Source organism: Eurosta solidaginis, chromosome 2 (genome assembly GCF_040869045.1).
Source record: "Eurosta solidaginis isolate ZX-2024a chromosome 2, ASM4086904v1, whole genome shotgun sequence".
In the NCBI taxonomy this organism is placed as follows: domain Eukaryota; kingdom Metazoa; phylum Arthropoda; class Insecta; order Diptera; family Tephritidae; genus Eurosta; species Eurosta solidaginis.
In genome coordinates this window covers 306908520-306936477 of record NC_090320.1, presented here as the reverse complement: position 1 = coordinate 306936477, position 27958 = coordinate 306908520, and the positions used below count along the sequence as shown (strand labels likewise).

At 35.2% G+C, this 27958-nt stretch overlaps 1 protein-coding gene across 1 annotated transcript in view; it reads left to right on the top strand.

Moving 5' to 3' along the window:
• Nucleotides 1-27958, top strand: part of LOC137241910 (ABC transporter G family member 18) — a 197523-nt gene that overhangs the window by 102579 nt on the left and 66986 nt on the right. The window contains exons 10-15 of the mRNA XM_067769262.1: nt 969-1137; nt 5307-5407; nt 7003-7161; nt 7229-7570; nt 16507-16511; nt 16616-17120. Coding sequence (XP_067625363.1) covers nt 969-1137; nt 5307-5407; nt 7003-7161; nt 7229-7570; nt 16507-16511; nt 16616-17120 — 1281 coding nt within the window. The remainder of the gene's footprint in view (nt 1-968; nt 1138-5306; nt 5408-7002; nt 7162-7228; nt 7571-16506; nt 16512-16615; nt 17121-27958) is intronic.

Here is a 27958-nt window from a genome sequence, read left to right as displayed (position 1 = left end):
TATGAAGAAATAAACAAATGCATGCATGTAAATAAAAATTAAAAATGTATAGGAAAGATCTTATGCAGTTCTATAAATTTTTTAAGCCGTTATTTTTTATTGGTCATAAAGAGCAGGGCGTATGATGAACATTTAATAACTATAATCAGAATCTTTTATAATTTAAAATAACTTGAATGGATTAATTTACATGGCCAGAACAGCTGACATGAGTGCAGACGAGTTATTACATATATATAAATAATTCCCTAAAGTAAGATAGAAACGAATTTAGTGGAAATCAAAGCGTTAAACCTGTTAAAACAAAAAGACTATAAGCTTTTGAGTATTTTGGCTATTTAGGTATTTATTATGAAAAAAAGAACACAATTTTTAATGTTTAAACCCAAGTGCGAAGTTTAAGGACAGACATTTCTTTCGGATTTGAAAAAAAAAATGTGTTATTTGACAGCCCTCGAATCGCATTTCCATTTGAATTGAGTAACATAAGAAGGTCCCAGATTTTTATAAAAAACAAACATAAATATGGTAGTTGCGTTAAAACGTTTTCTGGTACACCCTAATGGTGATATCATATTTAAGCCAAACAGCCAAATTTGTCAGCTCAAAAGTCTTGTCGCACGGAATCCGGCTAAGCCAGTTGCATGCAACTTCAAATTCATTGCAATAACCTTAACATACTTTTGCAAGAGTGGTCTTACCACTGCCAATTTTTTTTTTTGTTCTTTGTAATATTCATTAGGATTTGACCATTTTCATTTAAGGCCATTAAGATTTATGTAATTTTTAGCACATTCATTTCCACACATTGGTACATATGTATGTACATATTTATGTATGTTGTAGTTATAATTGCAAATGTGTAAATAAATGCCGTAAAATGTACCGTTGTCAAGAAACTGAAAGTGATAAATTACTACTTTGTTATTGTGATACAAATTAATTTTATTTTATTATATTTTTTACAGTTTCTTTTATTGGCTCGTGTGATGTCGCACATTGTCATCGGTGTGGTATTTGGTTATTTGTATATGAATGTCGGCGATAAAGCAACAACTGTACTTGGCAATTATGTTTATTTGTATGGCACAATATTGTTGTTGGTCTATACGGGCAAAATGGCTGTGGTATTAACATGTAAGTATGTATGCATATTGCACAAAGTTTTACTATGGATGTATGTATGTATGGATGCGTGTGTGTGTTGTACCTGTTTAAATGCGCACATGCAACAAGAGGTTTTTAAACAAACAACAACAAAAAAGTATAAACAACTAAATATGTAGTCGAATAAGTTATTTGAATTGTGCATATTTGAGCGTGATTTGCGAATTCACCTGCAGCCAATTTTTTTTGTTTTTTTTTTTTTTTGAATTGGGGTTTTGAGCATTCAGTGGCATTCAACAAGTTCATTAAACCTCGGTGTCGAGCGCGCTTTGTGCAGGTAAGACTGGCGTCTCGTTTTGGTTAATTGGTCATTCGATTTGTTGTTGTTTTTCTTTTTTCATTTTCCATAATTTGTTGTCAGCATGCAAAAGCCGAGCTTGGATTTTCATCGTGTTGCAACAACAACAAATAGGTACATAATTGTACAGTGGGGCTGCACCACCGATTATGCTGGAATGTACAAATTTGGTTCCCATTAACAATTGACTACTGATTTGGCTTAAATGTTGTTTAAAATTCTAAACTTTGACGATTTGTACCAAATGACCATATTTGTTAATGCTGACAACAAATAAGTTGATGGACATTAGGAGCAATTGGGGTTTTTAACAAGAAATTAAAGTTTGTTCTGACAAGTCATTTTTTCGTAGCAAAAATCACAAAAAAAAAAAAAAATATAAGGCGCGTTATTTCCGAAGATATTTTAGGCCGAGCTTCTCTTCCAATTTGCGTCGTGCTCCTTTTTCATTTTTCCTACAAACTGTCGGGACGGGACCTACATACATACATGACTCCGAACGGCAAGGGCAAGGAATATGAGTTTTCACTGAGAAGCTTTTCATGAGAGAAATACACTCGGAGTGTCCCAAATCTCTGCCGAGGGGCGACCCCGCTTAGAAAAACTCTCTTCTAATTGAAAAAAAAAAACAAAATAGTTTCTAAAATTTTGACGTTGCTTTGCTCGGGGTGCGATCACAGGATCTTCGGTGTGGTGGGCGCAGCACGCTACCACCAATTTTTAGGAAAGATACAGGAAGGAGAGATGATGGTTAGTTAATTTTGAAATCCGAAATCGGTTTAGCCATTCTTGAGTTATGATTTTTTTTAGAAAAAATTCAAATATGTATATAAAAGAAAGTGGTGTTAGTTAAACTACGCATAACTCAAGAACGGATGAACCGATTTGGCTGAAAATTGGTGGAGAGGTAGCTCAGAACCAGTGAACGAACATGGGATACTTTTTATCCCGCTCTGGCTTGGGTCTTGAGATCAAAACGTGGACTTGAGTAATCCTGGTATATGTTTGTAGAGTATGGGTGTCAAATGGAAGCTGTTTATGAGTACTTTGATACTGGGTATTTTTCGTACCCCTGGGTGAATAGGGTCTCCAGATATAGGCCAAAACGTGGACCCGGGTACCCCTATAATGTGTTTATACAATATGAATATCAAATGAAAGCTCTTGATGAGTGCTTTAGTACAGGGTAGTTTTCATACCTATTGGTGACTAGGGTCTTGAGATATACGCAGAAACGTGGATAAGGGTAACACTTGGATGTGTTTTTAAATTATGGATATCAAATTGTGTTTATGTGTGCTTTAGTACAGAGTAAGCTTTATGCCGCTGGGCGACTAGGGTCTCGAGATATAGGCCAAAACGGGGACCCGGATACACCTAGAATGTGTATGTATTATGGATATCAAATGAAAGCTGAGCTTTAAAGTAATTTTCATTGTGATATTCGATTTAGTCGCAACAACCTGGCAAAACTAATAAATATGCATGCGAAGCCGAAATAAAGACATGAATTAATAATACCCACATACCCTTTTACATACGTCCTATTCGATTTGCCTGAAATTTCGTATATAAATTTGCCTATATTAGTATTTACGATGCTTTTTTCCGGGAAGTAGACCAGAGACGGACTGGGACTGTGATTAGGACTAGGACTGGGACTGAGGCTGAGACTGAGACTCGGAGTGGGACTGGAACAAAATACATACCACCAAGAACGAGAAAAACTTGAGAGAAGAGAAAATAGAGAAGGAAAAGACTGAGAAAGAGATAGAATGAGACGAAGATGGTGATAGATGAAGCGAAAAATACGGAGGGAGGAGTGAATACAAAGATTAGGAAAAAGTGTAGAGGGGCGAGGGCAGAGTTAGACGGAAAAAGCTTATTAAAATGTATGCAGATATACCAAAAATTTGGGGCAGAACAACGTCTGCCGGTTCTGCTAGTATTTGTATAATTTTTCAAAGCAAGTACAACAATATTTCAAAATTCGAATTGACTTATGGATGACAATTTTGTTCCGAAGGATAATAAAGTGTAATCATTGTTTTGTTTTTTGAAAGAAAATCTGAAACACTTCAAAAGAAAACTGGCCAAGCAAAATGTTCGAAATTTTCGTAAAATTTTCTCGAATTTTTTCGAAAACATTTTTGAGAATGGGTTTCATAGTTTGAGCTACTAAATGCATAGAAGCGTTTTCTTTTAAAGTATTAAAGTATGAAATTAAATTTATGAAATTTGATTTTAAAAAATGTCACTGCTATTTTTCTGTCTGCTGCTGTAGATATATTCGTATTTTAGCATGTATACGTGCGGTCAAAAGAAACAAAAATAAGTAACATAATCACGATGTTGTTGGGCATTATTATTGGTTCTTAAACTTCGCAATACATGATTTTTTAACCAAAGTGTTGTGTGCTAATCATTATTGCTTACAATCTAAAATCATCTAATTGGGCTTATAAATAAAATCACTGTTCTAGTTTTTCAAAGTTTTTTCTAAGATTAAATATAAATAGACATTGTACAGAAGCAAAACATGAGGCAGTTTAAATTTTGTATGTCATAACTCGTTTGAATAGGAAAAGCGCTCACCAAATTTAGTCACGATGGCTTTAACCGTGTTGAATTTATCGCTCCTGAGAGCTACAAACAATTTTTCTAATAACTTTTGTTTGAATTTTATGCAGATTGCACGCCGACAACTTATATGTCGAGTTTGAGGATACAAAAATTAAATATAGGATATATTTCATATCTAAAAATTGGGTGTGGTAGTCAGAATCGCAGTCAGAAACAGTATGATGACTTTCATTACAATACTTTGATTTAAATAAAGTCTGTGGTTGGAGCCGAAAAAGTGGAAACATCTATGTATCTTCTCGCGATTTTTCATGCATATTTAAAAAAAACCAAAAAAACATGCTTTTCTTAACTTACTACATCTTTTTCTCAAAGAATACAATTTAAAAAATTTCATACTATTTTAACTTAAATAGTTTTTAAAGCAGTAGCCCAGTCAAAAATTGTTGGGAATGTATAATAGTAGCAACGAACAATTTTATTTGCATCCATTTCAACTGTAAAAGCATTCAAAGAAATACAATATGGTTTTGTCACGACCATAATAATTTCGCAAGTAATCTAATGTGATAAAAAAAAAAATTACTTCGGCTGAATAACTTGCATGAAACAATTATAAATTACAAAAACCACTGGTGTTACAAAATCACTTTTGTTGTGCTTAGAGAAAGTTCCTTGCTTTGTAAAATTAACAGTGTCTATTAATTGAGAATTAAGAAGAATTGTTGAAACCCCACTTCCGATAAATTTCACCATAGAAAGCTTTTTTCTTGTCATACTTGGCTTAGTATGTATGTATGTACATACATATGTATAGTATCATATGCACCGGGAGAAACTATTAATTAAAATAGCTTTTTTCAGTTTGTATGAATTTTTTTTTTTAATATAAGTCATAGTTTTGAAACCGTATTTATGGAAAATATGATTTCTTATTGGTGTACCGATATAATAATTATTAAATCGACATTTATATCGCATTTTCACAGACTATTTATATGTAACTATGTATGTATTTGAACATATATACATACAACCTTTTTGATGTAGATAATATCGCAAATTATTTGACACTTGTTAATGTGTTAATAAATCACTCTCAAAGTTGAGTGTAGTTGTGAAGAATATTTTGAAAGTCCCAGAAAACGTGTCAAGTCTGTTATTAAAAGTAATTATTATAATTATTTCAACATTAGCACAAACCAATTAAATTAATGTATTTTTATTTTATATCTATTTTTTTATTGTTGTATTACAGTTCCCTTGGAGATTGGGATGCTGACACGCGAACATTTCAATCGTTGGTATGGCCTAACTCCTTACTTCCTTTCGTTGTTGTCATTCGAAATACCATTTCAGGTGAGCTACAAACGCGAACACTTAAAAGAATATGTAAGTGTTGTTGTTATTATGTTTGTTTATATTGTATATGTATGCTTTGGTACTTATTCCACAGCCAACTTTTTAATTTAATTTTAAGTTACTCCAAAAGAAGTTAAATTCTTCGAATTGCTTTTACTTTTTTAATTTATGCCAGCTTGGGTGGATTTTTTTCTTGCATTATTTAATTACGCCTACAAAAAAAAAAAAGACAAACCCCGGTCAGCGTTTTTACCTGTTTTCGTCAGTTGTCTTTCACATACATCAAAACTTGCATATGCATGTTTGTTTGTATAAATTGTACTATGCATGTATGAATGTATTCCCATTTATCTGCCTTCATCTTTTTTTTATCACTTTTTAACCTTTTACAGCTTTGTTTTGATTCCCAGTTTCGTGTCAATAAACTTTGCATTATTGAACTCAATGGACCTAGTTGTCTTTTTCCCAATAAACATTTTTTGTTCAGTCTAAATTTGAAAAGCATTTGCAAAACTAACGGGTTAAGTGTTCGGTGTAACTGTTTGAGAAGAGATTGAGGAAAAGTTTAGTTAGATATTATATCGCAAAGCAAATAGTGAATTAAAACTTTCTTTAACTGTGACGTTTTCAAATCGAGAAGTTGTATGTTCTCAAAGCCATCCCACAAGACCGGAAAAGTACATCGTTAAAGGAATCTGAATCTGGTTTAAAACTTTTATAACACCCACCTTCAATATTTCAAGCAGACAAAATTAAACTGCATAGAGGATTCTACACTTCCGGTTATAAAAAAAAAAGAAAAAACAGAGTAGCAAATTTAGAGGTTTTAAATTTTGGAAAACAAATTTTAAAAATTGTTTAAACCGTTGGATGGCTTAAAAAATAGGCTCGAATTTCTTACCGTGTAGGGATAACCGTTCGAAAAGAAGCTGAAAAATCAGAAAGCCTCTAATGGAAACCAGTGTTGTTAATCAAACTGCGAATTTGTATTGTATACTTATCTACATATGTATGTATGTATGTATGACATTAGGTACATAAAAATGTATATACAATTCTACTTGGACTTTTTAATACCTCTAAATATCCCGAACCCTGTCCCTCATAGAAAGCTCTTTATCCTAAATATCACAACCTAATAGAGCCCAAAGGCAATTCTGGTAGCCGATTCGGATTAAGCGCATCAAAACGCATCGAAAGGCTTGTGCACATTACCAGATCCGACAATTTTTTTTTGTATGGCGATGTAAATTTTGATTTTCTTTTCGCAGTACAAATGGTTATTTGCTTTTTCTTTTTGAGCCGGTCACATTGTTCACCGCGGTGTCTTTTTTTGCAATCAGTTATTTTCGCTGAAATGGTAGATTTTCTGGAAGCTAATTTGGAAACTGTTAATTTATTGACTTTCGAAGATATTTATAATTTTGGCGCGTTTACCTACATACATATGTATGCACATACGTCATATATTAAATTAGAATATTTTTGAAGCTTATGATCGTCAAATCTAACTAGCCAAGTGCATATTTTTAAACAAACAACATACATATATAACAATTTTTAACGTAAATATTTTTTTCTAAATTTTTCAGAGTATTTGCGCCGTTCTTTACATGATCATTAGCGTTTACCTCACAGGTAACAATACGGATGAAAGTTTTCGCATCTACTATTTTGTTGCATTGGCAATTTTGGCTACGCTAAGCGCCCAATCTTGGGGTTTCTTCGTAGGTGCCACGCTACCCACTAAGGTTAGCACTTTTTTACATTTTTATATAACTTATTTACAAAGTTTAACATAAATTTCTCAATTTATAGTTGGCTGTGTTTTTGGGGCCCATTTTGGCAGTTCTCTTCTCGGTATTTGGATTCTGTACGCGCTACATTGATATAACGCCGATCTTTCGTTGGATGTGGCATATCAGTTATTTCCGTGCCGGCTTCCATGGAGCTCTCAATGCCATCTATGGCTTAGATCGTTCATTCTTGACATGCCCTGAAACGGCGATGTATTGCCATTTTCGTAGTCCCAAAGTATTTCTCAATTATATGATGATCTCGGATGTAAATATGGCCGATTGTGTGACGCTGATGATTGTTGTTATTGCTGTTATGCATGCACTTACACTAATTACGCTTTGGCATAAACTAAACAAGCGTTAAATAATCAATCAAATATAGCATACATATTTACGTTATGTATTTGTACATGGTGGAATCACCAGGTGAAGTAAATAAAAAGAGATAGAAGATGTACGCTATCTGAAACGGTAGGGATGTATTTTCAAAGGTCAGAAGAGGGTAAAATGTTTACCCGCTTTGGAAAAGTAGGAGTAGAAAAACAAATGCCTTGCTACGAAAGCCATTACAAACTATTTTTTTCAGCATATCAGTGCAACCTAATGCCAATACAAAAGGGATACATGGGACCAGTGCGAGCTTATATTACTTTAGGCATCGAATAAAATTAAAAACTTAAACTGCGATAAGTAGTAAAATTCAATAATGCGTCTAAAGTAAACTGGCCTCAACTTCAACTGCAGTTGAAGCTTTTATCGAAAACCCGGACATAAGTGGGAGAGGTTTTATCCATTATATAGTTGAACTGTAGGAACTTTGCGCACTTAAATGGGTTTCGGGTTTGATGAAAAGTTTTACATCCACGCTTGGAAATGATCGTAATACTTTTAAATGTGTTTCGATCTCTAAAAATCCATTGTTCTTTCCATCTGCCCTGTTGATTTGACATTGACAGTCGGAAGTAAAACATATGACCTTCTAATATATCATACAAACTTGATCAGAAGATTTCCCATAAGCTCTTGACAGTTAATTCATGATGTATTACTAATGTTCCCAAAATATTATTTACTAAAATATGTCAGGGGATTTAATAGGAGTCGGCCTAGAACCAGAAGGTGCTAATCCGATTGAGCCGGATTCATATATTCTAAATTACAATTCCTAACTGTAACATTCCTCTTATCTTAGTGGTATAATTTTTAGGCCAAAACAACAATAGTGAGTAACAATTTTTTGTAACTGTATTTAGAAATCCATTGTTTTAGCGAAGTGTTTACATAAATAAGGTGTAATACGACAGTTTTGCGTGTTCTTGTACAGGCGAAAATCCTTGTTGGATATGACGTGAATTCAAATAGTTTGTTTTAACAAAGACCTGTCTCAAATTTTTTTGAACATATTAAACATACTTACATAATGGAAACATCAATAATATGAACGCAATAGTTAAGCACGGCCTTACTTATGGGCGCCCACACCAAGGATACCCAAATATGAATCTCTGTAATTAAATCCGGTTAAGGTCCATCGATATTCCTACTGGGGTTTAGATGAAAAAAAGTACTAAAACTACCATATTTTACTCCTGAAAAATGCAAAAAAACAAAACTTTTTCGGGGACAACATTGGTGACAAATTTTCAGAAGAATTTAGAGCGCGACAATTGACGGCTTACTTCACCTGGTTATTCCACCATAGTATTTGTATTTGTATGTATGTAAGTTACACAAATAGCTAAAATGTCAAAATCAAATAAGACAACAAAACAAAAAATAAAACAACAATCATTTTGTAAATAGTTCTTACTTTGAATGAGGTAAGAGGGATAACGGTGTTGCATTATTTGAACTTCTAGCCTTAAAACCACTGCAATCACAATCATTTCTCTCATCATTTCATTACAAAACAAGCAGCAATACTTACACATATATATATATACATACATGCATATATTAGGTTTATATTATTTAGTGTTTAAATGTATTTTAATGTAGTCAGTAACTTTTTCCTAAAGTAATTGAATGTTATGTTTTTTTTGTTTATGGCGGAGGAATAATAGTATTAAATAAACGAGCGCGGAATTCGCTCTCAGAAAATTCGTTTTATTTTTAGTTTTTATCAGAATATCTCATAATAGTTTGTAACTCAATTTAAAACATTGCACTTGCCAATTTAATTCAAAGAAGAATTTACCAAAAATCTCGAACTAACATTAGTGTATTTATGTAATTCAACAAAACTATAGTTTAAAAAAATGTGTAAAATTCTAAAAACTAATTGGTCATTCCTAGTGTGCAATAAATATCAGATTTATGTATGTGTCTATATAATATGTGATCAGTTAGTAATATTTAGTTTATGTAATTATCTTGCTATTGTCATTTTTGTACTATAGCATTGGAGTTTTACAATAAAATAAGACAAATATTTTTATCTTAAATTTAATATTTTACTTAGTTAATTTTATTTGTATGTGTAAATGAGAATGTCTGAAGCTGAGTTGTAACTGATGTGTCTCAAAAATTTAAAAAGAATGGTAATACAGTATAAATAGAAAAAAATGTCTTGACTATTGAATCTAAACAATAATTTATACTGGCACACAGTGGGACGGATGAAGATTCTAGGTGGACAAAATTTATAATATATGAAAATTTGTGATTGATAGTTATACATTAATCAAGCATAGAGAGTTAAGAAATTACGATCAGTGGCCCAACTATCGGCTCCATGTTGCCTTCCTCAAAACTTCTTAGCCGAATCATTGGTACCAAATTAGCTTGTAATCGGATGTTTCTTACCTTGTTATGATATGGAGTCTATCAAGCTTCCGCCATTTTAACGACAATGGCATCCGGTTGTAATGCAACTCTACCTTGAATTCAACTACGGTTCTATTCTAAGCACAAATATTACGCTGTAACATGTTCTAGATGCTTTGGCTTATCAGATACATGATACAATTCCACAATTTTAACACAAGTATTAGGAGATGTGAGCACCAGGAAATTCCTGAATCACAATGTGAGGTATGTGATTACAACCTGGCCAACACATCTGATAGAAATGCTTAATCACTGTAGCATCTACAACTACTACAATAAATTGGTACGATTTACTCTAGATTGAAATGTCCGTTCTTTGTGAAAAACTACTTCGATGTATCATAGATACTTCTTCATTTATCATATTTACTGATCCCATTCGCTCTAGTATTAGATGATATGGTCGTCATGGCCTAATAAAGTTTCAAAAAGATGGGTGGGCACTAACCCACTCTCACAATTATCATTAATTATCCACAACAATAGACCATTAATGCTACTTTAATTCATCCAGATTTATCAACTCTTTTTCTTTCCAATTTTTATACTGTCTTATTTATTCAGCCAATTTTATACTTCCTTTTATTCTCAACTTTCAAAATTCAGGGATGTGATCAACCGTTTCTTTGACCTTCCGCAGAAGAATCTATGAAATATTTATGCTCAGCTTAGAATGAGTAGTGAGGCAGTTTACCTCGTGGATGGACCAAGAGTAAAGTATATGCCAACTTTCCATTGAATAAGACCGCATTACTCCGAAGATATTACTTTATTGCCAACTCCAACGAAGAAGAAACCCCATAGCTTCATTAAGTATGCTTTATTGTAAACTTCCACAAAAGTGCTTGTCCTACTATTCATTTGAGAACTATACAGTTCTCTTAAAGGTTGGAGAATAATTTGAGAATTGCGTTTTATAAAAGGTTTTATAGTGATTGGAGAGCGATGTCGGACATCAACTCTAGAGCTAGACATATATGCATGTATTTCTCTAAGACTAAAGAATTTTTTTTTCTAGGACAGGACAAATGTCTAATAAGTATCTAGGGGATTCAAGGAGTTGTGTAGCGCAATATATAGCTTCTCCAACCCAATTGTCAACCTCACCTTCGAGCGGCGAATCCCGTTTCACTAACAGACGAGGCTCTGGCGACCCCAAGCTCTCCATGGAACTTGGGGGTGGGGAGAGAGGGATGGCCTGAAGGTTCAATGTGGCCATATAAATCGTTCCCGAGATGGTCGGGCCAGCACCTTAACGGTGCTGTGTTACCGGAGCGTATCGGATCTGTATCCGACAAAGGACCATCACATCGATAACACTCCCCAAAGCCTTCGGGGAGTAACCTAATCGCTACAACAACAACAACAATAAGTATCTAGATAATAGAACAACAATGTTGCCGTTCAAAAAAGCTTACCCCCAGGGCGGCCTTAAACTGTGACTGAGAAACTGCTCTCTAGTTTAAGTGGAGTTTAAATTTGATTAGAGTTTAAGCAAACATAGTTAGTTTAACCAATTACTGTAAAATCGAGCCTTAATCATTAAATATATAAGGCTGTGTTTATCTTTTATTCGAATGTGATGCATCGCTGATCGAGATTGTTTTTATTCAGGGCTGTCATGGAATCCAATTGTTGTCGGAATCGGATTTAAAAACGACAAAAAAATCACTTTGGTGTCATGAAATCCAATGTTATCGGTTTAATGTTCGAATTGGAATTACTGTCGGTTTTAGGTGTCACAGAAACCAATAATATCGATTTTACTATCGGAAACAAACCAATCAGTTAAATGTCGCTGGATTTCATTTTTTCATAGTTGTTGTTCTCTTGCACTTGAGTATTTTCTAAAAATGTAAGTAAATAAAGGTTAATTTTATAAAAATAAATATACATATATTTTCATTCTTAATAGGGGAAGGCATAAAAATTCAATGCAGAACAGTATTTTGACTGAATTTATGGAGAAACTCCAGATATTGCGAAGGGCTTTACGAAGCACATCATCTAAAATCGTTGACACCGTGCTTCTACCTACACTCGTGCTAGAATCCTTGCCAACTGATCTTTGATATGATCCTTCAGCTAAAAATCGTAACGTAGCTGCTAGTTGCAGCACTGTTAGAACTTGCAACCGAGTTCAAGTGTCCTTCAATGGTGTTCAATACCATTACCCTCTGTTTATGCGATAGTATGCAATGAAACTGCAAATACACTATAAATATTTAAAAACGCACAATAAAGAATATTTTGCTTACGCTGTCTCTGGCAGCTCCAATGGATTGCTGCGATCCCTCAAAATTTTCGTTTTGACTTTCTCGCAACTTTCTTCTTCCAATAACATAAATGCTACAACTGCTGATGACATTTTGCACTCAATAAATTTGTTTATTTCTGATTAGAAGCACAAAACAATTAATTTTATAAAATTTTGCCAAAAAAATTAATATCAAAATTGCCGGTGCACCGATAACATTGCAAAACAGCTGATTCGTTTTTATTTACATTCGAAAAGAGCAAAACCAATACGGTTTTATGACACCAATTTAAATCAATATTGGTTTGCAATTCCGACAAAACGCAAAACCGACTTGGATTCCATGACAACCCTGATTATAACAGTTACATACATATGTATATAACCATGACTATTTTTTAGCTATTGCTCCACAAAGCTTTTTTTCAAAGAGTAAAAACAGACAAATACGTTGGTTTATATAAACCGACTTATATTTTATTGGTACTTAGTTAGCTTCATTTCCTGCTATTTAACCATGAAAATTAGTTGCAAAATGGAGATTTCTCCTTTACCTTAACGCTTAGAAGCATATTTCAAGTCATTTTTATATTGTTTTGGAAAATTTTAAACAATAATTTTGTTGGGAAGCTTTTCATTGCGGAAATACTCTCGAAGGGTTTGTTAATCCATAAGGGGCGGCTGGGTTTTCCATGAACTAGAACCTAGGAATATTTATTTTTTTTTAGAACCTAGGACACTCAATAGAAAAAAAAATTTGTTCTCCGATGTTTGAAAACTTCGAATTCTTTTCATTAAAAATTTGTATCTATTCATTGGATAATAAAGGATAAGTTTGTTCTTTAGTAAATAATTTAATTGCATCACAAAAAGGTTGTGGAATTCCTAATAAACCAACTTTATTTGGACCTTTACAAATTTGAATGTACCCTAATACTTTAAGGGCTAGTTAAACTTCCTTAACCCTAACGCCATAGTCGTAACTATACCCATATCCATAACCATCTCCAATGTGATCGATTAATGGTGCCTTAGCTAAAAAAAATTAAAATTAAAATTTCATAAAAATGAAGAAAACGCAAAAAAATTACAAACATATTCCACAAAAAATAAGTCTCTTAGTCATAACGTATCCAAAACAATGAATAAAACATACAAAAAGTTATTAAATTCACCAACTCAAATATTTTTAGGTTATGGACATGGCGAGAAACCAAAAACCAATTGGTTGGCTATGGTATGGTTATGGCGTTAGCGTTATGGTATGGCACCATTAATCGATTACATTGATTTCCATAAGGTGGGTTCAATCAGCTGTTTTATCTGATTATGGTTTTATGGTTATAAGTCACCATTAATTGGCCCTTTACGTTCAACCTAACATTGTATAATTGATTTCTTTGATTTGTCAAATGGAAGTTATGTATGTGTTTGCATATAGCGTATATGCATGCAAGTGAATGCAAGAATGGTTTCCGGCGAAAGTGAGCTTAGTTCTATATAGTAATTTATAGCATACTTTCAGGCTGAACGCTGCTTCATATAAAAGTGGAACTGCATAGCACGGGAAGATATGCGTGCGTTTCACAGATAAGTTAAATCCATACGAAAATTCTAAATTAAGTCCGAAAACGAGTTTGAACGCATCAAATTATCATTTATTCTACTTGCATACGTGCAGCAGCCAACTTCAAGCTTTTTTTAATAGCCACTATCTCCTTGTTATTTACTGTACTACTAAGGCCCACTTGCTGAATAGCAAGTTATCTTTTTAACTCAAGAGTTATTGTTATGCCAATATGCTTGTATCAATTTCTCCTTGTATTTCATTATGTATTATTAAAAATTTACCCAATGCAACCGCGCGCACTTTCGAACTGTCAAACGGATGTAAATGCGTACTATAAATGTGGTTGGTTTTTTCACACGAAAACGTTATTTAGGATTTTTAAGAATTAATAAGCTTAACACGGGTAAATAATAATTGTTATTCAAATAATAATAATAATTGTTATTCAATTATTATTTTTGGTTTTATTGTTATGCAGTCCCGGGATTTCGGGATTTAAAAATGACCATCCCGGAATACCGGTACCTTTCGGGATCATCCAAAGACTTAATTTTGAATTCAAAACACATTTATTAGAAAAGTGCGTGAAGGTTGTACTTTACTAGGAAAGGATGATTTCCTGTGGTTTGAAATTGAAACTTAAAAAAACCCAATGAAAGATACTGAAATTTGCAATATGAAAACCCGAAGAAGTCTCGAAAACATCCCGAAATCCCGGGACTTTTTTAAATTTTTTCTCAAGATTTCGAGATCGCAAAATGGCTCAGGCGTCCTGGGATTCGGGATTCCGGGAATCGGCGCCTTAATTTCTGCGTTTTACCTATACCATGCAGTGAAAATAGCCTGCAGAAATATTGTTTAAAACAAGATGCTTTTCATTGGTAACAATCTAGTCCAAAAAAGTTACCCCTTATGCCAACCAAAAATTTACGGTTTTGGAGAGAAGGAAATTAGTAGAATCAAAAGAAGGAGCTTTAGTAACTTATACATAAGTTATCGGAAATATTTCACTTACAAACAAAATTAAAACAGCATTAAAAAAAATTAAGCTTATCTATAACAAACTCAAACTGTTGAGGAATTTTCCTTACGTTACGAGAACATGAAATTATGTTTACATCATTTATGTATTCAAAAATATTTCAATCGAGCGCAATAATCTATCGCTTTGCAGGCTTTGAAAAAGAAAAAAACAAAAAACAACAAAGTTAGAAATAGGGGATATATAAACAAAAACGCAAAAAATGGAAGACTTGAAACGCTTAATTCCTCTTTTTTTCTTAAACCATACAATCAAGAAGGTAAATGCCTTAAAATCCTTCCTCTGGTAATATTCAAACTTTTAGGATTGGAAAAAATGTAGTCAACAGATTTTTGAGCAATTCAAAGTTTGAAACACATTGCTTCATTTTACCACCACGCATAAAAAACCGCTCCAAGTTTTAAAAGCCATACAGAGGGTATTGCAGCTTTTATTTAATTTGTGGCATTGGACGTATGAGTAACCTTAATGTTGTGTTTCAGAAGCCGCATTTAAGTTGTGATATTAACAGAGATCGGATGATAACTTAAACTGAGATCGTAAGGTAAGTCCTAGGAAGTGTCACGCAGGGCGTTGTTACTCTACCCTTAGGAGTATTTTAAAAGAGCAAACGAATAACTTCTAATGATCAATGAATGAAGTTTAGTTTCTTTTTGAAAATTATTTTGAAATTCGGCAATGATAGGGTTACGTTTTTACAGATAATGCCAATGACTCAATCACAAGAGGTTTGCTCGGCTGACACATTTTTTGACAATTGCAGCCATTTTGCTGCCAAATCGAATTGACATCCGTTAACTGTGTTGTTTCTTTGCGATTTTTCGAAAAAATATTAGTAGTAGAAATAGGAAGCAATCAGTGTACAAATCTATATATATAAAAAGAAGTGTACATTTTGATTGTCACTCCATAACTCGAGAACGGATAGAAAAATTGCCATGAAATTTTTAGGAAAAATACAGGAAGGAGAGATGATGGTTAGTTGATTTTGAAATCCCAAATCGGTTTAGTCATTCTTGAGTTATGATTTTTTTTTAGAAAAATACTATATAAAAGAAAGTCGTGTTAGTTACACTACGCATAACTCAAGAACGGATGAACCAATTTGGCTGAGAATTGGTGGAGAGGTAGCTTATAACCAGGGAACGGACATACGGTACTTTTTATCCCGTTCTAGCTAGGGTCTTGAGATCAAAACGTGGACCTGGGTAATCCTGGAATGTGCTTGTACAATATGGGTATCAAATGGAATCTGTTTATGAGTACTTTGATACTGAGAATTTTTCGTACCCCTGGGTGACTCGGGTCTCTGAATGTGTTTATACAATATGGATATCAAATGAAAGCTATTGCTGAAAGCTTTACTACAGGGTAGTTTTCATACCTATTGGTGACTAGGGTCTCGAGATATAGTGTAGTATAAACAGCCAACAATTTAATGCCAAATATTTAAACAGTCTGTCATCACTACATAGCTGCCATCATTATTGCTAGCTACTTTATTTTCTATTCTTCTTTGTTAACTTTATTTCTATGTGTTCATCTCTCTCATTTGACTCTCTTTAAAAATGTATGTATCCATAATTCGTTTTAAAAAAGACAAGGTTTGAATCATTTTCTGTAAACGTATATAATTTAATTGAATTCGAGAACTTAAAGAATAAAGATTTATATTTCATATTAATTAAAATCTGTCTTGGTGCGACAGATTATCAGAAGTGGTCATGAACCTAAACGATTTAACAGTTTTGCAGCTTAAAGAAGTGCTGCAAAAGCTAGAGCAGAAAACAAGCGGAAGTAAATCAGAATTAATTGGCAGGCTGCAGGAGTTGGACCAGGAGCTGGTAAACGGGGCTCTCGAGATGGTGATAGCAGAGCGAGCTGCATCAATGAAGTTCAGCCAAGGTCAAGAGAGGAGTGATGCATCAACGACGAACGATTTAGAGGTAAGAAAGCAGTTGGAGGCACAGATAAGTGGCTTATGCAGTGCTGTGGACATGTTGACCACCCAAGTGCAAACACTTCGTTCATCGATGCCGAACACTATAGGGACCACGGCATGTACGTATAGCAATGATAGCAGCACACTATTTATTCCGCAGTCAACAGTAATTATAGAGGGTGGTTGTTGCAGTATTAAGACGATCGGGAAAGATGTTTTAGACATCGGCGATAAGTTACAGGCACGTATGGAGGGAAATCTTGTCAAATTGGTAAACGCATATGCGGATTGTTTTGGGGAAAGGCAAGTCTAACTGTTTTAAAATGGAAATGAAAGTTACATCGACAAAGCCAATTTTCAAGAAGCCGTATAACATCCCTATCCCGAAGCAAAACATTGTAGAGGCAATAGTTAGGGAATTATTGGAATTAGGTATAATTCGTAGGTCAAACTCACTTTACGCATCGCCAATCGTTTTGGTGCGCAAGCAAAATGGAGAAGAGCGGTTGTGTGTAGACTACCGTGAGTTAAATGCGGTCACAGAGAAGCAACCGTGGTTGATGCCCACTGTGGATGGGGTGCTGGCTACACTCTCGGGAAAGAAGTTTTTCACAACCCTTGACCTTATGTCAGGGTACTATCAAATAGAGTTAGAAGAGAAAGACAAACCATTCACGGCATTTGTCACCCATAATGGTCACTTTGAATTTAATAGGATGCCATTCGGGTTATGTAATGCGCCATGTATTTTCCAGAGGATGATGAGCCAACTTGTTGCTCCGTTATGCAAGAGCGTGGTGAGCTATGTAGACGAGGTAATAATAGCAACGCATACTGAAGAAGACAATTTGTATTATTTGGAGGAGTTTTTGAAAATTATTCGAGGTGAGGGATTAACGTTGAGACTTTCAAAGTGTGCTTTCATGAGAAGAGGGTGTAGCATTAGCAAAATTATAATAAGGTATCCTATGTGGTTGGGGCTTTAGTGGTACTTGACAGGCGCGCAGTGGCAACACGCATGTCAAGTACAACTGCAGCCAACGTCACACAAAAATAAATAAAAGATAAGATAGAGGAAAAAAGAACGAAGCGTCACTATATTTTCGCCACTGTAAAACTTGGACGCGTTCTCAATTTTTTTACTTCAATAAACCCCAAGTAAAGTTTTAAATCGAATTAAAGTTTTTTATTACAACCTAAATGAGTTACTGGCGAAGGAGATCGCCTCGCGAAGAATTTTAGGTAACAGTATGGCGACAATATGGAGGCGGCGACCTCCAAGACGGTAAACCAGTGGTAAGAAGGTAACGCACATGGCGTACCCTAAGCAGTGTCGGACACGATGGAATCCGAAGATAACAGGTGACACAACAAGGGGTAACGTTTTTGGGTCATGAGGTCAATGCAGATGGGATTAAGCCGGGGAGTCGGAAGTCATTGGCAATAAACAAGTATCCAAAGCCGAGTAGTCAGTTGGAAATAAGACGTTTCTTAGGTTTAACCGGATTTTTTCGGAAATTTGTTCCTGGTTACGCATTTATCGCTAAACCCCTTACACAGCTTACGAAGAAGGGCGCAGAATTTCTGTGAGGACCCGAGTGTGAACTGGCTTTTAGTAACCTTATAAAAGCAATTACGAAGGAGCCAGTGCTCGCCATTTATGACGTCAACAAAAGACATGAATTACACACAGACGCATCGAGTGTTGGCCTAGCCGCTATACTTCTGCAAGAGGATCATAATGGGTTAAAACCAATTGCATATTTTAGTCGTGCATGCAGTAACCAGGAAAAGAATTATCATGCGTATGAATTAGAGGTTTTAGCTGTAGTTGAGGCATGTGAGCGATTCAAAATGTTCCTTCTGGGTAAGTCATTCATCATTGTCACTGACTGCCACTCAATAACGACCGCGAAAATGGGCAAACCGATGGCACCGAGAATTGCACGGTGGCTGTTAAAGCTTCAGGAATATGACCATGTTCTCATGCATCGCGCAGGGGCATCTATGGGTCATGTCGACGCTATGAGTCGGCCACCAGTCGAAGATACACAGAAGATAGAGGACGTTACAGGCAAGGTTTTGTCATTGTCAATAGCCGACTGGGTGTCAACGATGCAGAGGAAAGATGATAAGCTTTACCAAATAGTCAAGATCTTGCAAGGAACAGAGTTTTCAGATCAACGTAATAAAATCAACGCCGAATATGTTTTAAAAGATCATCGGCTGTTTCGGAAAACTGATGGTGGACAGCTACTCTTGGTTATACCCAAAGGAATGCGTTGGCGTATTATAAAGTTGTGTCATGACGATATAGGTCACCCAGGGGTAGACGGGACTGTGAAAAGAGCGTTACAACATTTCTGGTTCCCACAGTTGCGGAATTTCGTTAAGGGTTTCATAAGTTCGTGCATTGAATGCTGCTTCCACAAAGAACCATCAAGAAAGCAATGCGAGTTGTATGGGATGGAGACTCCTCCACTACCGTTCCATACCCTGCACGTGGATCATCTCGGTCCTTTCATCAAGAGTCGACATGGGTATGAGTACGTTCTCGTGGTCGTTGATGCCCTCACGAGATATTCCGTCATTATACCGACAAGATCAACTAAAACTAAGCCTGTAGTTGATGCCTTAAATCAATTAACTCTGTATTTCGGGTTTCCACAACGGATCGTCACAGATCGGGGAACTGCATTCACGTCATCTGCATTCACGTCGTTCTGTGATTCTCATTGCATACAACATATCAAAGTGGCGGTACGGACTCCCCGTTCAAATGGGTTGGCGGAGCGTATCAATCAAGCTGTTTTATCATTTCTAAAGCCATCAACGGATGATCCCCGTGACTGGGATACGCATATTCGAAGGCTCCAGTGGACTTTGAACACAAAAATAAATGCGACAACCAGGTTCGCTCCAATGGATCTTATTTATGATTTTCCTCTTCGCGATTTAAGTGGGAATAAGCTATGGGCCGCTTTGCACAATGATAATGAGGAATTGCGCATGAATGGTAGACGAAGTGAAGCTATTAAAAACAGTAGCCCGACAGGCATGGAAGATTAGATTCGACGCGAAGCATAGTAAACCCGTCCCATATAAGGCAGGAGATCTGGTCCTACTTGAAGCACCACCACCAAGTACGGGTGAGTCAAGAAAACTTCAGCCAAAGTTTAAGGGGCCATACTGCATGAAGAAAGTCTTGAGGTTTGACAGATATGTGGTCGAAGATGTAAAAATGTATGTATCCATAATTCATTTTAAAAAAGACAAGGTTTGAATCATTTTCTGTAAACGTATATAATTTAATTGAATTCGAGAACTAGAAGAATAAATATTTATATTTCATATTAATTAAAATCTGTCTTGGTGCGACAAGTCTAATAACTACCCTGATACAAAAATAGTCTAAATGTTCATCAACACATAAATAAGCCTTTGATAATTATTGCTGACATAGCCAGTCAACGATTTAATACAGGTGTGTGCACAACACCCAACCAAACAAATTTGAATTATAGCAAATTTGCAAACATTGCATTTCCCATAGAAGTCACAGTTCAACACAGATGTGTAGGTACATATTTTTTATCGAGTTGTATGTAGGTATGTAAGTATGTATGCTTAAGGTAGATATGCTTAATGTAAATATGTACGTAAGAATACTCTTTTTATTGCATTTTAATCTTTTACAATAGGCCAAAACGTGGACCAGGGCACCCCTAGAATGTTTTTAAACAATTGGATATCAAATGAAAGCTGTTGATGAGTGATTTAGTACAGGGTAGTTTTCATACCTATTGGTGACTAGGGTCTCGAGATATAGGCCAAAACGTGGACCCGGATACCCCTAGAAGGTGTGTCTAATATGGATAGCAAATGAAAGCTGTTGATGTGTGCTTTAGTACAGTGTAATTTTTATATCGCTTAGTGACAAGGGTTTTGAGATATATATAAGCCAAAACGTCGACCAGGATACCTGTACACTGTGTGTGTATTATGGATATCAAATGAAAGCTATTGCTGAGAGCTTTAAAGTAATTTCCATTGTAATATTCGATTTAGTAGCATCAACCCAAATAAGCATCCGAAATAAAGACATGAATTAATAATACCCACATACTTATATATGTACCTATGTACGCCCTATTCGATTTGCCTGAAATTTGGTGTATTAATTTGCCTGTATTAGTATTTACGATCCTTTTTTCCGGGAACTAGACCAGAGACGGACTGGGACTGGGATTAGGACCACCCTCTGGGACTGGCAATAAGAGATGAAGGAGAATGCGAAGAACTTGAGAGAAGAGAAAAGAGGGTAGGAGACTAAGAAAGAGATAGAGTGAGACGAAATAGAGGTAGATGAATCGAAAAAGACGGAGGGAGGAGTGAATAAAAGATTAAGAAAAATATAAGAGGGGGAGGCAGAGTTAGACGGAAAGAGCTTATTAAGATGTATGCAGATAGACCAAATTTAGGGCAGAACAACGTCTGCCTGGTCTGCTAGTACCCGATAAGTACTGAACTGCATAATTTCTAAGATCAATTTTTTTAATTTTGTGATGAATTTGTGTGTGGCTGAATATAGGTAATTTTATGAAAAGATCGGACACCAAAGAATTGTGCACTTTCGTAAACCTATGAACATACGAAACTTAAACCAATTCAAGATTTATCGTTCAACGACAAAAACTCGACTAGTAAATCGATTCACGTAAAAATGTCATTAGCAAATAATGGAGATGCCATAACGAAATGTACTCATTGAGCATGTTAACTTATTCATTCAGTATGTTCGAAACATACATCTCCATTTAAGAATTTGTGAAATCGTTTTATTTTTGGAATGCTATGTACATACTTATTTGATATATTCGGACCTCGTGAATACTTAACAGAAAAGAGCTTTCCGAAATTTCAGTATAAAAAGGTGAATACTCCCTGTGTAGCAGGACCGCATGGAGTATCACCCCATGTCGACTTCCGTGGCAAAAACTTTTGAAAAATCCGTCATGCCTAAGAATTTTATTCAACAAGTAAGGGTGTCTACGTTCGGGTGTATCCGAACATTAAATACGCAGCTGAGAGCTTTTATTGTATGGTTCATTTAGATTTGTGATGACAACTTACACCGTCTTAGGTTTATAACCAATAAAATTTGAAAAGTTAATTTTGATAGATGTGGGCGGTGCCAAAATTATTATGCTTTGGGGAATCACAAAAATACGTGACTACATTCGAAAGGAGATATTAAAACAATTTTCCACCTGCCAATTACATATTTACATACCTCAATCACATTAATATATTAAATATTTAACATGATTCACTTATGTACATACATATGAATTCGTCATGGAAAATAAAAATGACTCACAATCGCTAAATATTAACCTAACGCACTAAACAAGCAAGATAATAAACAAAGATAAGAAATCCAAGTTGGTGGAGGTATTGTTTTTTCGAGGGTTATATTTATACAGATATAGGAAGTACGAGCTGCAGGAAGGAACGGCTGAGCATGTTCTGTATTCATGTCCTGCGCTAGCCAGGTCAAGGCTCCAGCTACTAGGGGCGGAAGAGTTGCCAGATCACCAATCTTTTTACTTGGGATTATGTCACTGCTTATGATGTGTCATAATACCAACTGGGATTATGTTACTCTGGAGTCCAAAAAGAAGAAGGGGTTTGATAAACAAAGCGGAGGCTACAGTTTAAATCTCCCGATTCATTTATTGAATTTTATTCCTCGGAGTAAACGGAGCTCAACCCCATTGCAGAATAAACTCACAAACTTGGTATTAGGTGACAGGGTTAGTTTTAAAGAATTGTCGCTTTGGGGGAAAAATGTTAATATCAATGTTAAAAGAATATCGTTTGCTTAATGCGAAAATGTGCCAAGTCACTTTTTTTGAAAAATTATATTTTAATGCAGTTTTAAAACTGAATTCAAAATACAACGATCAAAAAAAAACATATTTTAATTTTTAATTTTTACGTGCTGTGGGCAATGATATGTTTATGTGCTAAGTCGTCCGCTGTTCAAAAAAATGTGCTAAGTCAACCAGTCAATAATATCAATCTGAATTACTAGTAATTTCTTTGTGCGCGCATTTTATTTACTTATTTAATTCATTCAGTCTAAAAGAGCATGCTTTGTTGTTGTTGTTGCATTAACGATGATGGTCCTTTGCCGGATATAGATCCGGTACGTTCCGTAACAAAGCACTATTAAGGTACTAGCCCGACTATCTCGGGAATGATTTATATGACCACATTAAAACTTCCAGGCCATCCCGCCCGCCCCACCCCCTAGCTCCATGAGGAACTTGGGGTCGCCAGAGCTTCGGATTTCAACGAAATAGAATTCGCCACGGGTAGGTGAGGTTGGCAATTGGGTTGGAGAAGCCATATATTGCGGTGGGAATCCCTTGAGATGGTTGCCTACACAACCCCTTGAAATTGGATTCACCCAATTGAGACATGCCTTTGGTGTTTGACAAATGCTTTGCGCTGACCTTTATCTACTTCAATTTTTACATGTCGATAACTACATGCTTTCTTGCAGACTAGTTAAAAATAGAAAACAACTCACGTTTAAATTTGTATAAGCTGTTGTTAAAATTATTAACACTGCTGAATCTATTTGCTATGTAGATGTATAGTCCTAGTTATATGTTGATTCATAGCATAATTCCTTTTATGAGTTATTTCGATAAATAACACAGGCCGACAAAATTCAACTATTATGGCGGCCACCGTGGTGTGATGGTAGCGTGCTCCGCCTATCACACCGTATGCCCTGGGTTCAACTCCCGGGCAGAGCAACATCAAAATTTTAGAAATAAGATTTTTCAATTAGAAGAAAATTTTTCTAAGCGGGGTCGCCCCTCGGCAGTGTTTGGCAAGCACTCCGGGTGTATTTCTGCCATGAAAAGCTCTCAGTGAAAACTCATCTGCTTTGCAGATGCCGTTCGGAGTCGGCATAAAACATGTAGGTCCCGTCCGGCCAATTTGTAGGGAAAATCAAGAGGAGCACGACGCAAATTGGAAGAGAAGCTCGGCCTTAGATCTCTTCGGAGGTTATCGCGCCTTACATTTATTTATTTTTTTTTTTTTAGAAACCAGACTATATTTTTCCGAAGGTTTATGATGCGCTCAATCCAAATCTGGCTTTGCTCTATCAGCTCTAGTTTTTGAGATATCAAAACACGGTTTTTGCCCATATTTGAGGTTACGTAGCCTTGCAGATGTTTTCTTTCACCAAAATTAAAGGATGATTGCATCTTTAAGTACAAGTCTTTTTCTTCCAAATGGCGTTAAGTTTGTTCAAATATCGTTTGCTTTCGCTGAGATATCGCATTTTGAAATTTTCATGTTTCTAAATTTCCCTACACCTGAAAATCGATTGAGATAACATAGACATGATATAGTCGATTACTAATTTTCTTGAATTGAGTCTTATTTTTCTTAAAATTTTGTCTCACACCATAAGTTTGCTAACTCACCACATCCCTACACTATCTAACCATCGGGTACCAAGTCACACACAGCCCTAACCCCTAGAAACCACCCCTATCATACCGCAAGCAGGGTAACCCACTTAACCCTAGGGACAGCGTTTACTCGCATATTTTTCCAAAAATAAGTCGTATTTATCTAGATATCTCACACCACAAGTGGGCTAACCAACTTAACTGTTAACCCATCAACTTCCGTATCCCCTAACCCCTAGAAACCACTCCTACTACACCACAAAATTTCAAAACACGATATCTCAGCGAAAAGAAATTATATTTGAGCAAACTCAACGCCATTTGAAAGAATAAGACTTGTATTCAAAGATGCCGTCCTTTAATTTTGGTGAAAGAAAATGTCTGCAAGGCTGCATAACCTCAAATATGGGCAAAAACGGTGTTTTTTTGCACTTTTAGGTTAGGATATCTCGAAAACCAGAGCTGATAGAGCAATTTTGTGGCCAGATTTCGATTCATCTCATCAAAATCCTTCGAAAATATATAGTCCGGTTCCTGAGTTTGAGATGCTGTCGGCCTGTGTAATCTATTATGCCGAAGATCACGCAGTGGAATATATGGAATGAACAAATTAGATAAATCAGAACATTTCGTGCTAAAGTTTATTACATTATAGGAAAGCATGAGTGAGATAAAAGTTCTTCTGCCATGCAAAGCCTGAAGGCCAAGCAACTTGCGCCTGCTGGTATGTGATCGGAGGCCGTCTGGCCAGTGAATCATGCGTAAAGCAATATTTGTAAAAAAATTGTTGATCTCCCTCAATTTTATATGAGTTAGATTCATAGAAAGGATTCCATATTATTGAGCAATATTCAAGACCACTTCTGACCAAGGATATATAAAGTGCCTTCAACGTAATAGGGTCCTTAAGGTCACTGGTGTTACGTCTACTGAACCCAGCCATTGCAACAAATTTTGAAACAATGAAGTGAATGTGACTAGAAAAAGAGAGTTTGGAGTCAAAATATACACCCAAGTTTTTACTCTCTTGACAACGATTAAGAGATTTAGCAGTTTGTAGATAAATGTGGCAATTTTTTTTTGGAAAAAGACGCAACACAGCATTTGTTTCAATTTAAATATAAATTATTGTCTGCGCACCATCCGCCAAAAGAGTCCAGATCAGAACCGTTAGAAAAAGTTTGATAAATAAATAGTATTTTTTGTCAAATATATAGTTTTAGTGTTATATTCCAATCATTAAAGGGGAGGAGTGATGGGAAAACATATTGAGTAAAAAGTGCCAAGTCAGGAGAAAAAATTTGTTTCCAGTCCGGAAATTGTTCATTTGATCTCAAACTGTCCGAATATTACTTAATTTCCAGCACTGCAATCTCATAAGCACAAACACTTGGGGTTATGTCGCTGTATGTACAGAAACAATATAATATAGAGACATTGCATAGACGAAAAATCGTGTGAGGCAAGCTTCACAAAATTCTAGTAGGTCACATTCACCACTTACCACAGCAGAATTTGTTAAACTACCACTGCCTGTATTTGTTATTTAACAATTATTTGTACACTTTTTATTCAGCTAATGTGTACAGAATTCACATTTTTACTCTCTAAAACTCCAATCAGTGTATTTCTGTGCTTAAATTATGTTAAAAATTGTGTTAAAGTTTTGGGTGTGGTGAAAGTGACCTACTAGAATTTTGTTACGCTCCGCTGCTTTCCACCGAAGTTTGCGCCTGCAACATCTTTATTTTCGAAAATATTTGGTATGTACATATGTATATAACAATGAAATGCACTTTCGTTAAGTTGTCACACGAGTTTTAATCACGTAAACAAAAAGCTTTCGGATTATTTCATTTGGGAGGTCTCCCAACTCCGACTGGACCCAAATTAACAGTTATAGTACAATCGATTGTATGTATCAGATAAAATAAAAAATTGTTATCTATTTTTCATTCCCATAGCGGAATCTGAACTTTCCTAGGATAAATCCGGAATGAGTCGCAAAAGAGTGGTAAAGTACAAAGTCACAGACACTTTCATTCTAACAAAAAGTCTTATATAAATAATTGTTTTAACAAAAACCCTTAGAGCAAACCAGTGCCGGAAGCCAAACTGGTTCATTTTTATTTACATAAAAACTGTATTTTTAAACTAAATTTCTCCAGGGCTCCGTTGTATCACTTTTATTATAAAATCAGACAAAAAGTTAAAAAAAAAATTGTTTCCAATAGCTGGGTGCTCCACTTTTTATACCTTTCATGAACATGAAATTGTATATTAACTTTGGTCCGATGTTTGTAACGTTGAGAAATATAGAAGATATACTCACCATTAAGTATACCGAATTGATCAGGGCGACGAACTGAGTTGATATAGCCATGTCCGTCTGTCCGTCCGTCCGTCTGTCTGTTTGAACGCAAACTAGTTCCTCAAGTTTTGAGATATCTCAATGAAATTTGGCACAAGGATGTATTTTTGTATTATATCAGACATTTGTCGGATCCGGTAGGATCGGTCCACTATAACATATATCTCCCTTACAACCGATCGTTCAGATAAGACGATTTTTGTCATTCCTGCCGCAATTTAGAAAGTATAAACGCGAAACTCAGTGATATATATTATAATATATCATAAAAGATATCCTGAAAAAATCACTTTGATCGGAGCTATATATAATATATATCCCATACAACCGATCGTTGAGATAAGAGGGTTTTTTCAATTTTTTATTTTATATTTATCTTAAAAATCGTTTAGGTATGTACATCTGTTCCCTATATATTTCTTATCTTATACATCCGATTATTTGGAGATTACTAACGGGATAAGATTATTGTATTGTATATACCCATCCCTTACAACCGATCGTTCAGGTAGAAAGATTTTTGGCCATTTCTCCCTTACTTTCCAATATATAAACGTGAAACTTGGTGATATATATTCTAATATATCATAGAAGATTTCCTGTAAAAATCATTTCGATCGGAGCTCTGAAAAGTCTTAAAAGTTTGAACTGCGTAGTAATGGTCGAATTTCCATTTGACGAGGTGCGAGAAATTAGTTATTATTAACAATGTTATTATTAAAGTTTCTGGAGTTCTGCTCTCCAACGGGAATAATTTGACACAAAGCGTTTATATCAGATCTACGTCGAGCATTTGTTAAGTTATCGCCTTCCAAAAATAATCCTGCCTTACTTCCAATAAAAATATTTCTTGGGTTAAAATACTTAGTATTCTAAATTATGTACACTGACATCTTTTAAATATCCAATATTTTGATATAATCATTGCACCTAAAATTACTCATATTGATGGAGTAATATCAGCAGACTAAATTTTTCTGATTGAACTCTTTAGAGCAGGTCGGATATATATAGGCACTTTTAATTCTGTGTCTGATATTGAATTTGACGGTTGTATAGCAGAAAAGCTATTAACTTCCAAACACAAAAAAATAGAAAATATAGCCGCATCGCAGTGTGAAGAACATAATAGCCTTAGAATTCCTAAAACTCGTCAATTTGTTTTGTGCTGTGTGAGAAAAATTTAAAAACTCTCATTACCTATCGAAGCACATGCATAACTTGAACATAAAACATTGG